The sequence below is a fragment of the Ambystoma mexicanum genome, chromosome 9 (genome assembly GCF_040938575.1).
Source record: "Ambystoma mexicanum isolate Mex_15411 chromosome 9, UKY_AmexF1_1, whole genome shotgun sequence".
Taxonomy (NCBI): Eukaryota; Metazoa; Chordata; class Amphibia; order Caudata; family Ambystomatidae; genus Ambystoma; species Ambystoma mexicanum.
The window spans coordinates 923119523-923134666 of record NC_090931.1 but is presented as its reverse complement, the minus strand read 5'-3'; the positions used below and the strand labels follow the sequence as shown (position 1 = coordinate 923134666).

The 15144-nt window shown below is 44.3% G+C and overlaps 1 protein-coding gene across 1 annotated transcript in view; it reads left to right on the top strand.

Moving 5' to 3' along the window:
• PJVK (pejvakin) overlaps window positions 1–15144 on the top strand; it is a 239274-nt gene that overhangs the window by 215327 nt on the left and 8803 nt on the right. Inside the window, exon 5 of the mRNA XM_069616106.1 lies at window positions 3615–3725. Within this exon, the coding sequence (XP_069472207.1) occupies window positions 3615–3725 (111 nt within the window). The remainder of the gene's footprint in view (window positions 1–3614; window positions 3726–15144) is intronic.

The window sequence follows — 15144 nt, the reverse complement described above, 5'->3', positions numbered from 1 at the left end:
GGATGGGAGAAGGAGGGTGACAAAGTGTGAGTGAGTGGAGGGGAGAGTGTAGGGTGCATGGTGACTGAGTCTGGCACAATCTTAACAACATCATTTTGAGGAAGGGTTAAGGTACCCTTAGAAAGTCCCAGAGGAAGAAAGATAGATAGGATCCGGCCGTTAGGTCACCTTCCATAGCCATCAAGCTGTAAGATAGCAGGCATTAACAATCTCTACTGACCATCATCTTGGGGATATGGGAAGCCTGGGCTAGGGTGGAGAGGGCCCCCAGGAAGACTAGAGAGAGAGGAATGACCGTTAGTTGGACCCCCTTAAAAATGTGAATAACACCCCTTGAACTGTCTTAAAGACTTTGGGCCTCATTACAGGGTCTGCGGTAAAACCCGCCGGTAGGCGGTGGCCAACTGCTGACCCTGTAACACTGTTTCTGCCACCTGACATCCCGGTGTCCCCGGGATATCATGGCAGGCGCCAGAACGGTAAATCCCCATTCCCGTGGAGTCACATAGGACTCCACAGGAATGGGGTCACTGACGCACTGGCACTGTTGGTAACACTGCCTGCCGGGAGTTGCGTGCGCCTGCCGGCAAACTCGCAGTTTGGCGGTCTGAAAAGGGTGCCAGTATGTTGTTCCCGGCAGCCTTGTTCCTGTACCACCAAACATGTCATGAGGCCCTTTGTGTGTTCTTCAGGCCCTCGGTGACACACAGCTTTCTCGTTGAACAAAGTATATATTTGCCATGGAAAGTCTTACAGCGAATATTCGGGGATTCAGGGAAACACTTTCTGATAACATGGAGCCCCTTCTTAGAATATATGAAAAAGGAATTCCAAAGCCTGTCATGCCCAACAAGCCTGAGAGCACTTACCTTGCTAGACTGGACATGAGCCCACCCAAAGGGTGGCGATGCAACTTGCATGATCTGCAACCATGTGTGGTTATAACATTTTGGAACAATGTTTACAGTTAATGTTTCATTATTGCTTTGGAGGAGGGCACAGGTAGGTTAAAGGGGGGCGGGTGCTGGATGTTCAGGGGACTGCGATTTTAATCATTTTGAAACTCCAATAAAGTGTGGGGGAAAAGACAGGTTAGTACAATCATTTGAGGTTGTCCAGAAAAGCATGCCATGACTCTTCTTTTGTTGTATTACACTTTATACATATGAATTATACAGCCTCTGAGTAACAGCAGCCATTTTATTACTGAATTTCCTACATCTCTAAATCCTTTCCTTTAAAGCTCTTAATGCCTGTAGTTCCTCCTCCTAGCCACAATCGAGCCTGCATAGTGCTGAGCCTACCTTGGGGGCGGAGTGCGAGGTTGAGTTCACTTGAAATCTTGCTGTCTTATTTATGCCCCCTGTCATTTTCTCGCTTCGTTAAAACTCTGCCATTATCCTTTCTTGGTGTACCTTGTCATCTCTAGATAAATGCTCCACTCCACTGTCTCCAAATACTGTTTCTGTTACTGTTTTCTTGATTTGTTTTAGCTCCACACTTACTTTAGCTACTAAAATCAGTTAATCCTTTCTTAACATTCCATCCTGCCACCCACTCATCGATGTGTGTTTCCTAGTATTTCCTCTTCTCCCTGTTGTCCAGTGTCAGATTCCAAGTTTTCCATTCTGCTCTCTTTCGCCCATCCAACATGCTAGCCCGCTCTGATAGAGAGCCTGCTTATCTTTTTCGCTTATTAAAGTAACCAGTGACTTCAAAGTTTGTATTACAAAAACGTGTGGAAATTGCCTTGGTTGAAATTAAAATATTTGGAAAAAATTATACTAGAAATTATAGAATGTACTATAATCGGATTACGACAGAGGCTATCGTAATGAACCACCCCCCTACCCAAACCGTCCCTGCAACATCCCCCTTGCAGATGCCCACGTGGACTGCTCACCCTCCTTTATGTTTAAGGGGCATAGTGAAGAGGATCAGGATGGTAACTGCATTGGGTGAAGGATCTGAGGCTGCATGTAATAGGAAACAAAAAGGGGAAGAGCTTTAAGATGGTTGGGAATGGGGAGTGAAAATGTTATTAAGAAAGAATGGTAAAGGCAGGAAGTGTCACCGGATATCTTCCTTTTTAAAAAGGCCCTTGTAAACTAGGACAAGGTAAAGGTATGGGTATTGGACCCTGTGGAGTGTGCTATGACCACTACTGCTATATGCGTTTGGGCGGCTGCGCCGTCCAATCAAGGTGAAAGTGCACCCATAAGCACCTGCAGGTTGTATAAGCTTGGAATATCTAGATTGGCATATCGCGCTCTGCCCAATAATTGTTAGATTCACCACAATATTGAGAGTTTAACAAAAATTCCAATGTTTTGAACAAAAGTCTGTTTGATTGCTTCACAAGGTCAGGCAATAGGTTTGATTGGAGCTCCAAGGAGATATTGAGATTCCCGGCAAGGATGGTAATGGGGTTGTATACCCAGCCCTCAGAGTCTACAATATGCAGGCAAAGCCTGCAGCGTGGTATTGTTCTGAGCACTGGGTGTATACAAAGCAGAGCAGGTTGGAAGATATCGAAAATATATTTCTGAAGAGAATTCATCACGTCCCAAAGAGTGCCAGTACTATGCTTCATTCTGAATTGAACCAAAAGTGTATTCATGACATTATGTTGATACCACTTTTAGATTGGATTCGACTCCGGTCCTCGCAGTACCTTCACCAATATAGAGAAGCCCTGACAGATGTCCTGGCAGAGAGCTGAGGCAGCTCGGTGCCGTGGTGTAATCATGTTAGTTTGGTTCCTACCCAGCTAGGGTTGCCGTCATTGTGGTCTAATATCACTGAGATAAGAACGGGAACAATCAAACTTGTTAAGGAGAAGGCTGCTAATTTAATTTTAACTGTACCTTCTACAGATCAACCTATTTAAGGCCAGTTTTGCCTAAATATCCAATTCAATCAATGTCTGCTTTAATCTCGTTTTGCAAAATGGCTATTAATATCGATGTTGTATATAGAGTGAGTATGTATCTTTATAAAGCCTGGTTGAAAAGGAAAGAATCAATACATCATCATTAATGATTCTTTAGAATGTCTTTACTAATGATGTCTCGGTTGTGTACCCAGTAGCCAAAGAATGTATTGAGTTTTTAACCATATTTTTTATACATGAAATTGGTTTTAACTTTATTGTATTTTTGTTATTTTTTATTGCGCTGAAAGACAAATGTCGAATAAAGCATAAATGAATATATATACATATATATATATATATATATCAGTCAATAAACCTTGCCCCCACTACCCGCACTTTAGAAAACCCATGCTTCCTTGTCCTGGTCCTGTTGGAGGGAATGGACTCCATAACGTCCCATTGAATGGCTGTATATGGCACTATGATCCTTCTTCCAGGACATCCTTCCCTAACTATTGTGACTGATAACGCTCATCATGCCAAGATGTTGGTTACTCTTGTATTGTAAATAATGTTTTCATAATCTCCTCCTTGTTCCTACAAAATGAAGCAATGATGCGAGGGGCAGCACATGTTCTGATGCATTGAAATATTATTTGAAAACGTACAATTAAAATTATGGAACAGTATCAATTTTGTTTTGAAATTAAACACCAATTATGATTTTATCCTTTGGCAGAACTTTGTGTTTCAACAGCATCAAAAGGAGGATTTGAGAAAGAACCAACATCATCATTTTCATTCAGCCAACTTCGGCATAACCTTTTCCACTCACGGATATTATTCCATGGTAAGGATTGTCAGTGACTTCGGAATAAGATGTTCTTGCGCTAGTCGACTAAGCGGGATAACCCATGACAGACTGGCATGCCCTGCCCTGACTCCCGTCTTTTGCCAGGAGCAGATCTATGAAAAAGGAGTTGCACAAATGCTCTCACGTATTGAGGTGTAGGTCGGTCTGTAAGGCCCTTTGCTAGGCATTCCCACTCAAATGAAAGCCTGCGATGCACGTTGGACATCCATCGGAAGAGCCATTTGGCACATGATCTCTGCCATGTGTTTTTCTAAAGAGTCAGGTGGCATAAGTAATCGGAGGACAGTGAGGACTGTGAAGATCTCAGGGTCAAGATGAAGGGTTTTGGTAACATGGAATAATTCTGACCTGTATGCCCAAACAAATCAGAGAGGCAAGAGGGAGAGAGCGAGCATGAGAAGAGGATGGAAAAGGATGGGAAAGGGAGAGTGAGAGAGAAACAAGGGAGCAAATAAAAGCAAGAGTATAAAGGGAGAGGAAGAGACAGAACAGAATAGGGCCTGAAAAGCGTTCAGACAGGCAAGTGGGAAACCGAAATGTAGAATGCCAGGCTATTTCCAGGTTGAAACAGGCTTCTTGATCATGCAAGGCCGCCTCGGGGAGGAGGCTGACCAAACTAATAAATGCTTTTGGTTACTAAGTTAAATGAAAGCTAGGACTGAAACATATGTCTTAGTTTTTTCAGAATAATTTACCTTAATGGCATAGAGTGCAAAGTTTTAACTTAGATGGCTATTTTAAGCGGGCTGGTAAATCTGGCCTCAAGGACCTTGACTGCTTCTGTGGTCTGCTTTGCCAGATGTTGATGATTTCCCAGCTAGGGTGGTAAAGGCACTGGAATACATGCAGTTTCTGGGTTCCGTGCCTTTCATCACACGGGTCAAGATATGCATGCTACTAAAATGACTGCCTTCATGTATGTGCATCCCGCCCAGTCTTACATTGAATGCCGATGGATTAGCCCTGGTTTTTGCAAGTGTAAAAAGCAGGCAGAAATATATAGATAGTCAAACCCGACTGCAGACTCAACATTACAGGTAGGTGCAGACACTGCCTGCATTCACACGATGACGAAAATGGCACGGATGGGAAAAAACATGCAGCAAGCTTATTTTTACTAACCCGTAACATTAGGGACACCACAGAAGGAGGCTACTGAAGAGGGAGGTGCTGTTTTCAGTTCGGTTTATCAGCGATATGAGATGATCATTTCGATAGGGCAACCTCAGTTTATTACTTGGCGAGCTAGACTGAATCACTGACTGGGGTATTCAACAGTAGATGGAAGACAGATTCTCCTGTGATGGGTCGCCATTAGAAGAGGGGCAGGCGTTCTGGTTTTCTTATCAGATCATATTCTGAAAAACAAATCATCTTCATAAAACATGTTCTTCCTGAGCTTCACCCTCAAGGCTGCATGCCCCTCGATGATGTCTCCCTCTATGCTCCATAGCCCCAATTAACAATCACTGCAGGATGTATTTATCTATATGCATGTATACATTTGCACAGCATCCAGCAGCATATTGGCCCATCATGGTGAACCGCGCCAGAAAGCTTGTGTTTGGGAGAGAGGTAGGTTACTGAGACACAAAAGGATAATTACAGCAGTGTCATCAAATGTTATACATTTGAACTGAGTGAGTATTCATGTAACGTTAAATGTATAGGTAGGTGTGATGACAGAAATCATCTGGTTTAAGAAGGATGTGCTTTAGGGTTATTTTCAAGAGGCTGTTTTAAGTTAACGGGCAAGGTGTTCCGGTCGAGTGATGGTCAAGGAGAACATCTCCTGAAACATGGGGTAGTCGTTGTTGGGGGTTGTGAGTGAGGACGCAATGTTGGGTTTGTGGCAATGGCATAGGAAATCATGTCATATCTGTTCAAGGAAAGAAAAGGCGAGGGCATGGATGACTTCTACAGCAGAAACCAAGTGGGGATCATGCAGTGCGACCACTTGATGAATACCATAAACAAACACATTTGATGTACGCAGTGGAAGTGGAAGGAGATTTCAAATGGTTGAACTTGCAATGGATGGGAAACTTGTGGTGTTTTTTCAATTCATCTGTATTGATTTTTTTAAAACCGCTGCAATATAATAAATACACTTTAAATAAGTAATACAGAATGCATGAAAACGAAAAAAAGACAACAAGCTTCATATGAAAACACATAAAGCAAAATAATTCAAAAACATCAAAGATAAAGTTTTAAGCAAGACATAACATCCAATACCATAGGAATCAGAAAGAACCATCAGCCTCCACTAATATCCCTATCTTAACTACAATTATCCACTGTCCTCATCATACCTCTTGCTTCCTCTATTTTTGGCTTGCCCTAATCCACCCTCACCCATTTCAGCGTTCTCTGTTAATTAAATACACTACAAAGGAGTCCAGATGTTTAGGTTGGAAAAAAAGACCTGGGATTAGCTGTAAACTTGAAGATAAATGACCACCAATCCTTTCAGAATGGCATTGCTTCACCTCGTAGATGATATGTAAGTTTCTCCAAAATTAAGGTTTCCCATATTTTATGTAACCAAACTTGTCCTGAGGGGTGTGTTTTTGATTTTCAGTATTGCATCATTTTATCACTGCTTAACATGCCAACCACATATTTGATAGGCGCTGACTTACATATTGTTGTGGTGTAACCCCGAAAATAATTTGAAGTTCATCCAGTGACAAATCTGTCTGTGTGAAATCTTTTTCCCAATGAAGGATTTCCCTCCAATATACCTGGACAACAGGACAACCCCACCACATACATAAATAATCACCCACACTCCTTGACTGCTTAGAGCATTGCATACTTGTGGCATTGTACATCTCCCCTAACCAACATGGATCCCAATGCTAAAGGAGAGTACCATTGCTTTAGTGGACAGATTATGTCTATGGATGGCTTGGAAAACCTCAGTCGAAACCTCATTAATGATCTCTCTATTGAGGTTTTTCTGCCATGTGTCCATAAATGTACACCTTTTATCAATCCGTATTGAGAGCATTTATATAAACTAGAAATTACCCCTTTGAGTAACTGATTGATCCAGGATTATCTCAACATCAGTAAGACCTCTTTGCAGTTTCTGTATCCAAGCCCCACTGGTCAACATTCCCTTTACCCCCAAATATGAAAACATGTTCACATGTTCATTTCCTACCAACATCTGCACATGCACATCTTGAAATGCTCGAAAACCACTACCTTCAAATATATGTCCTGCTTTCTACAGTCCTGCCTCAAACCATGTATCCATAAGGGTTGGATCCACTATCCCTGCATTTAGAAGGGGAATCCAAGGATAACTCAATGGAGAAGGCCATGACAAAAGACTAACATTATTTTAATCATCTTTCCAAATGTTCCAAATAATATTCAGATGGGGGTGGTTTAGGTATTTTTTAAGGGAACTCCTTGGTGGTATACAATATCCCTCTCATATTCAAGGGCACAGCTTAGACATTCTCAATGTGCAGCCATAACCCCTTACACCTATCACACAAACAGTCCACCAACACTCTGAGCCCTTTTATAATGTAATCGGAAGTGAGGGAAAATACAGAACTATCTTATTTTAGAAGCACTAAGACTCTTCGCCCAGAACGTGGTCTCTTCCCAAACAACTTGAACAAGAACATGAGTCATGGTTAATTCATTTTGGCCAACATCATATGACACACCCATGAAATAGTAATTTTGTCCCACCTGCATATATCTATCTTTAGTACAGTCCAAAGTGGGCAATAATTGATTTCCTAAAAGCTGGTAAAGTCTGTAGATACTGTGACGAATCCCGGGATGTCGTCACTGCTTCCGTAGGGGGAGCCCCTTCCCATGAGGCCAGGGAGGTGAGACCGATACTGAGCAGGTGGATCTCATGGGAGGGGAAATCCGCTATGGGACCAGTGACGAATATTGTAGGAGAATGCGGTATCCACCTAAGACCCCCACCTCTCCTGCACCCCCTCTCTCTTCACTTCTAACCTCATATCCTATATAATTCTATAGTATGCAAGAAGTAGAAAGGACTGAGATGAGGAAGAATACGGATGACTATCATGAAAATCTGAGTCAAGAAACTGTGATGAGGAAAAGGCGCGCATCTGCCGGGATCACTCTGATGAACCTGTCTGAGTGGTCTAGTCTTCAGTTACAGTGCTTACTGGATGCAGACATAAAATCTAACGATGGACTCACCCGAGTCTGAGATGCTCCGTAGAGGAACCGCAAGAGGGACCAGTGCTCAGTGAGGAAAGCAGCAGGGGGCAGACCAAAGCATGGAGACGCTGAAGTTGCGGTCTCCACCGGACATGCTGAATGAACTGAGATGCTGGCAGGGGAAGGCGCCAGCAGAACAGCACTGCCGGACCATACGGCAAACAGGGTTAGAAGCCGCTGAGGCAAGCAGAGAATCATCAGTGAAGAAGAGAAAGAACCAGGGAAGCCTGTGACGGACCGGTGGGCTGCAGCCAAGAGCCTAAATGTACCTAGGTGGCTGAGCCTATGGTTAGGGGTCCCCAGAGGGTAGAAGAAACCCTGAAACCAGAAGTATATGGAAAGTGGGAGAAAGAGGATAACCCCTATGGGACACTAAGAGAGACATTATCATAATACTATAACGAGGGGAATAGGGTCTGGGACCCTTCCAAGAAAAGATCATATCAAGTTTCAAGAGTACCTAATCTTCTTCGTGACAGTACTTGGAGGGAAGGCAACCCAGGGCTCTCAAATAAGAAAGGAGAAGATAAAGAGAACTGTGAGAATAAGATATATGAATACAGAACTTTGCAGGTGAGTAAATCAAGTCTACATGTGAGATCAAGAGACTATAAAGAGAACTGTAAGAATAAGATACATGAATACAGAACTTGGCAGGCGAGGAAACCCAGTCTGTGGTTGGGCCTAAGAGGCCTGAGAGAAAAAGGAATCAAGTCTGCCAGCTAGGGTCAAAATCCCACCAGAGTTTGGAGAGGCATCCAAACTCCTCCTCTTTGTCACAATGCCTGTTAGAAGGAAACCAGGACTGCCAACTAGGGTCACGGACCCACCACAGCTTGAAGGAGCATGCAAGCCACTCTTCTTCATCGCAGTGCCTGTTAGAAGGAAACCAAGTCTGCCAACCAGGGTCAGGGACCCACTGCAGCTTCAGAAGCATCCAAGCCACCCTTCTACATCGCAGTGCCTGGTAAAAGGAAACCAGGACTGTCAACCAGGGTCAGGCACCCATCGCAGCTTGGATGAGCCTCCAAGCCACCCTTTGTTGCATTGCCTCTTGTGAGAAACCAGAAGGTGTCTCGCCCGCTTGTCCCCGGGGGTCTCTCTCTCTCTCTCTCTCTGTCTCTCTCTCTCTCCCTCAGGTGGCCAGGGCATGGCCAATACTTTTGGATCCAGACCCTGGGGTGGACTAGTGCAGGAGGATCACCTGGGTGAGGGATCTTTGGTGAGTGGGACACCTGATGGTGAGATGCGGTATCCCCCTCCCTCCCTGTAACACCTTTACCCCATCTTACCTGGTAGGATATTTAGGAACTCACCCCCCCTCCCGTTCCCTTCACAAACACTTTCACACGAACATCCCACTTTGGGAGAAAACACGCTCACACCCGAACATTGTACCTGACATGTCCCACTACTATGGTCAGGCAATTACTGGTAATCACTCACACCTGACTTCCATTAAACTTCCCCACATGGATAAAAGGTGGAGCACGAGAGCACACTCTTAGCGAGGCAAAGCAGACGAAGGAACAATATTTTCCAGACGGCAGCTGAATGAGGGAAGACAGACGGCAAACCAAGAAGGGTGCGCAAGGAGGGAGATACCCTTGACCTTTCCGGCGAAAACCAGTTACTTTCCAGAACCCTTCAGATTAGAAAGCATAAGGCCAGGAAACCAGACTGAAGAATCCTGTATTGTGTGTTGGAGATACCCGGGGCCCTGCTGCATGCCTGACCGTGTCAGGCAGGAACAGCAGCCACGTTGGTACTGTCCTTGGCTCCAAGATCAAAGCAGCGCCAGAGAGATCAACACAGCCGGTGAGTTGGGGAGACCAATGCAAGACCGTGTTGAAGTTAAGGTTGCAAGCGGCAACAATGTATAAAGAGCACAAGAACGAAGATTGATAATGTGTGTAATGAAAGAAGCGAGGAAAGCTTAATTGCTGATGGATGTTTGAACATTAACATAGAAAGATACAATACCAGTGACAGAATGGTCTGGCACCACAAGGGTGCTCAATTAAAGGTCTCTGTAAGGTATCCAGCCAAGAAGTGGCAGAAACGAAAGTAGAAGATTGGTAAGAACATTGTGGGAAGTGAATCAAAGTGGTCCTGCAACGGTTTAAGCAAAACCCATCGCCCATTCGAAAGTCTTCGATTTTTTATATAAAGAGGAAAACTTAGAAAGTGAGATTACATGGTCCAAGCCCGAATGAGGGAGACCAATTGTGAACATTGTGGTAAAAAGCAGTCGGAGCCTGAAGGAGGGAGACCCATGATGAACACTGGAAGTGAGAACTAGTGAATGTGAAAATCCTTATAAGAAAGAAGGTTTGGTGCTTGTTTGTTACGACAGGCCCTATGCAGTAAGAGACTGTTATTGGTAAAGAGTCTTTGGCAGAAGGCTCTGATACCTACGCTTTGAACTGTGTCCTCGTGGAAGAGAAGCCAGAGTGTGTGCAAATCTCGAATGTGCTGCCTTGTTCCGTGCTAAAAGCGTGGGGAAGGGAAGCCAATTGCTCAACTATCCTGACATATTATTTCTTGGAACACTTTTCTTTTTGCATACATTACTGTGCCACACCCTTTGTACTCAGAAGTAAGAATTGGCAATAGGTTTATTAGTATAGTCCCTCTTATTTTGGCAGAGACTACACTAGGACTGCGTTATTATTATTTGATAGTCGTACCTTGCTCCCATCCTTAGATTTAGGCTTAGATAGGCGTTCAACGAAGCCATTCAAGTTCAATAAACACCCTTGAACTATGATCACTTGCGCCTATCTTCACTGTTTAATACCATGCCTTCCTTACATGTGGTGTCAGGGGTGGGATGCGACTCAATTGAGACATATTAGGTGACCCCAAACATTTCAGAAACCTATTCACAGAGCCTCAGATCCCTCCACCACCACAAAAGAATCCATAGGCTTTGACATTTGCAGTAAAAGAGATACTACTATCCCTCCAGGGAAAAGAGGGATGGCTCCCACAGACATATAAGGGTTGTTATATAAGAATGGCCCCGAAATGTGGCCTAGCCTGGAAGTTTGGTCTGGTTGTCCTAGCATGTGTCATAGATCACGACTTCCGGGGAGACGTAAAGGTCCTCCTACAGAATCATGGCGAAACTCCATTTGAAATACGTCATGGGGCCAAAATTGCCCATCCAATTCTTGAGAAGGCTCCATTTCCCCGCTTTAAGGAAGTAAGTAAACCAGAAGAAACTGAGAGAGCTAGCTTAGGCTTTTGAGGGAAGATGAACATACCATCCTTCCCATTTTAGCCTTCGCCCAGCAAAATGATCCAGCACTCGCAGAGACTTTCTTACAGGTGATTCCTGAGGGAGATGGACAAGAAAAGGGAATCCCCTTTTTCTTCCTGAAACAGGGATTACTATATAGAAAGGAAACCTCCAGAGAAGGCATAAGTAAATTTCAATTGTTAATCCCCAAGACCCATCGTAAGATCGTGTTAGAGATTACACACTCTCATTTGACAGGGGGACATTTAGGACAAACCAAGACCCAGGCTCACATCTGTGCGAAGGTCTACTGGCCTGGTATCCATGCAGACATAAAGAACTTCATCCAAACATGTGACATATGCCAGAAAATCAGTGCACATATCCCCTTACCTGCCCCTCTGAAGCCCTTACCAATCATCGAAGTCGCTTTCTCCCGAATAGGGATGGACAGCATTGGGCCATTGGAAACCTCTAGACTGGGTAATAAATATGTCCTCGTAATCGTTGATTACGCTGCCCGATACCCAGAAGCATTTCCTGTGTGGAACAATACAACGCAACAAATCTTAAAACAACTTTTACCATTCTTTTCTAGGGTTGATTTCCCCAAGGAAATTCTAACAGATCAGGGATCAAATTTTATGAGCAAACTGATGTGTGAAGTCAAGGAATTACTACATATCTCCACTTTAAGAGCAACAGTGAACCACCCCCAAACAGAGAGGTTGGTCGAGAGATTCAATAAAACCCGTAAAATGATTTTGAGAAAATTGGTAGATCAGGATGGAAAGGACTGGGATACCATCATCCCCTGGGCCCTATTTGCCATGAGGAAAACCCCTCAGGCATCCACCGGTTTCTCTCCTTTTGAACTACTTTACGATGCAAAGAGAACCAAGGGATGTCTTAGACATGCTCCGGGAGACCTGGGAAGAAAGGGAAGAGGTATCTATTCTACTTTCACAAACAGCTACCCGATTACGAGAGTATATGAACCTTGCTCGAAATCTAGTCTACACTCACATGAAAAAGGCTCAGGCCCAAAAAAAATCCACCTATGACAAGAAAGTGAATTTAAGAATGTTTTCTGTAGGACAAAAGGTATTAGTCCTCTTACCTACCTTTGAAAATAAATGTGTCTCAAAATGGCATGGGCCTTACGAGGTACTAGAGCAAACAGGGACTTCTACCTATAAAATAGCCCAACCTGATAAAAAGCAAAAGACCTACCTTCACCATGTAAATCTCTTAAAGGAGTGGAAAGAAATCCTTCCACTGCCTTCACCTTGATATTGTCTTGTTTAATACCGGAGGAGATAAACAACTCAGAACTTATTCCCCAAGAGCTATCTAGACAGAAACTAGCAGACTTAAACGACCTGGTCTTGACATTCTCCAGTGTATTCTGCAGAAAACCAGGGAGAGTACATGGTACTTATCATTATATCAGAACGCCAAAGATAAAAAAAAAGTGGTCCATTTAAAACCCCACAGACTCTCAGAAGCCCGAAAACAAATAGTGTTAGAGGAAGTTAAAAAGATGCTGAAGGCAAACATTATCGAGCCTTCTTCCAGCCCATGGTCCTCCCCTATTGTATTGGTAACCAAACCGGATAATTCCTGGTGGGTTTTGAATAGACTTCAGGCAGGTTAACGCCATCTCCGCCTTCGATTTCTATCGCATGCCATGCACCAATTAATTAATTGATAAACTAGGAAGTGCTGTCTTTTTATCGACCCTATACTTGACCAAGGGATATTGGCCGGTCCCTGTACATGGACCTGATAAAGAAAAGACAGCTTTCTCAATGCCCCTAGGACTATTCCAGTTTAAAGTCCTCCCTTTTGGCATGCATGGGGCCCGAGCCACATTCCAAGGGCTTATGGACAGGATACTACAGCCCTATTCTGATTTCTGTCGGGCTTATATTGACGACAGTCATTTACAGCAAGACTTGGGGGGACCATCTCTTCCATCTGTTTACCATCATGAGAACCCTCAGAGAAGCCTGCTTAACTGCCAATCCGTCCAAATGTAAGCTGGCCCAATCAGCCATGTGATACCTTGGCTTCTTTGTAGGGAATGGCAGTGTCCACCCCCAATGAGAAAAAGTGAAAACTGTCCTAGATATCCCCACGCCTAAGACTAAGAGAGACCTCTGGGCGTTCCTAGGATTAATTGATTATTACCGTAGGTTCATTCCTAATTGTTCGGAAAAAAACAGCTAGATTAACGACAAATTAAAGAACTATGAACCCCAGAAGCTTCATTGGACTGATGAGGAAGACATATGCAACAAACACTTAAAACAAACCTTGTGCCAGAACCCAATCCTAAAGGGGTAGATTTTTTAAAGGCGTTTGTGTTACAAACTGATGCCTCTCTCACCGGGTTAGGAGCAGTTTTATCACAAATGTGTGATGGATTAGAACATCCTATCCTATTCACTAGTCGAAAACTCTTCCCTCATGAAAAGAACTACTCTGTATTGGAGTTAGAGGCCCTTGCCATCAAATGGGCAACCACCCATCTAAGATACTATATTTTGGGGAGGAGGTTCACCCTTGTCACAGACCATTCACCTTTAGTATGTATAAGCCAATAAAAGGACTCTAAACCTCAAGTCATACAATGGTTCTTAGACCTGCAACGCTACTGTTTCACTGTGGAACACCGGAAAGGCAAAGACCAAGGGAACGCTGATTTCCTTTACCGGTTTCCCTGTGAAACAGATGCGGCTACATGGCATAGGGTAAGGGTGTGTGAGAAACCAGCAGATTTCTCACCAGCCAGTCCCCACGGATCTCTCACTCAGGTGGCCAGGGTACGGCCATCGCCTTTGGATCAGACCCTGGGGGTGGACCAGTGCGGGAGGATCACCTGGGTGAGGGGTTCTTGGGGAGTGGGACACCGGATGGTGAGACGCAGTATCCCTCTCTTCCTAGTAACACCTTTACCCCATCCTACCCGATGGGATATTTAGAAATTCAACCCCTTGCCCCTTTTCCTGCATGAACACTTTTATATGGATAGCCCGCTCAGGGAGAAAACGGACTCACACCCGAGCCATGTACCTAACATGTCCCAATACTATGGTCAGGGGAGGTCAGGCAATTATCGACAATCACTCACACCTGACTTCCAATACACTTCCCACACGGATAAAAGGCGGAGCACGAGAGCACACCCTGAGCAAGGCAAAACACACGAAGGTACAGCGGTTTTGAGTCGGCAGCTGAACAAGGGGAAAAAGACGGCCAGGCACGAGAGGTTTGTGGGAGGGACAACACCATTTACCTTTTTGGCAGAAAACCATTACTTTCAAGATACTTCAAGGCAGAAAACGTAAGACCAGGAAACCAGGCTGAAGAACCTTGCATTGTATGTTCGAGATACTGAGGGTCCTCCTGTGTAACTGACCAAGGCGGGGAGGAGCAGCAGACATCGTCCTTGGCTCCAAGAATAAAGAAGCAGCAGAGAACAAACTTATCACTGCCTGTTGACCATTCATTACCACAGCTAACTGCATCATTCTTGCTAGCACCTTAATTATGTCCAAGCTAGACTACTGCAAAGCCCTGTAATTTGGGACCCACATACAAAACCTTTGTAAGCTTCAGGTCACCTAAAATAATGCCATCAGGGCTGACTTGAACATCCCGAGGAACCAACACATCTCGGACACCCAACGCAACTTGCACTGGCTCTCCGTTGCCCAAAGAGTTTCCCTTAAATCTCTGGCACTCACACATAAATGTCTGACGATAAGGCACCCCCTTACTTGGCCTCCCGGTTCTCTTTGCAAACCTCCAGCCGACCTCAAAGAGCAGCCCAAACCCACTGCCTATATGTGCCTAGATTTAAATTATAAAAGATCTGGGGGGTCAGTTTCCCGGTACTCGCTTCCAAATCATGGA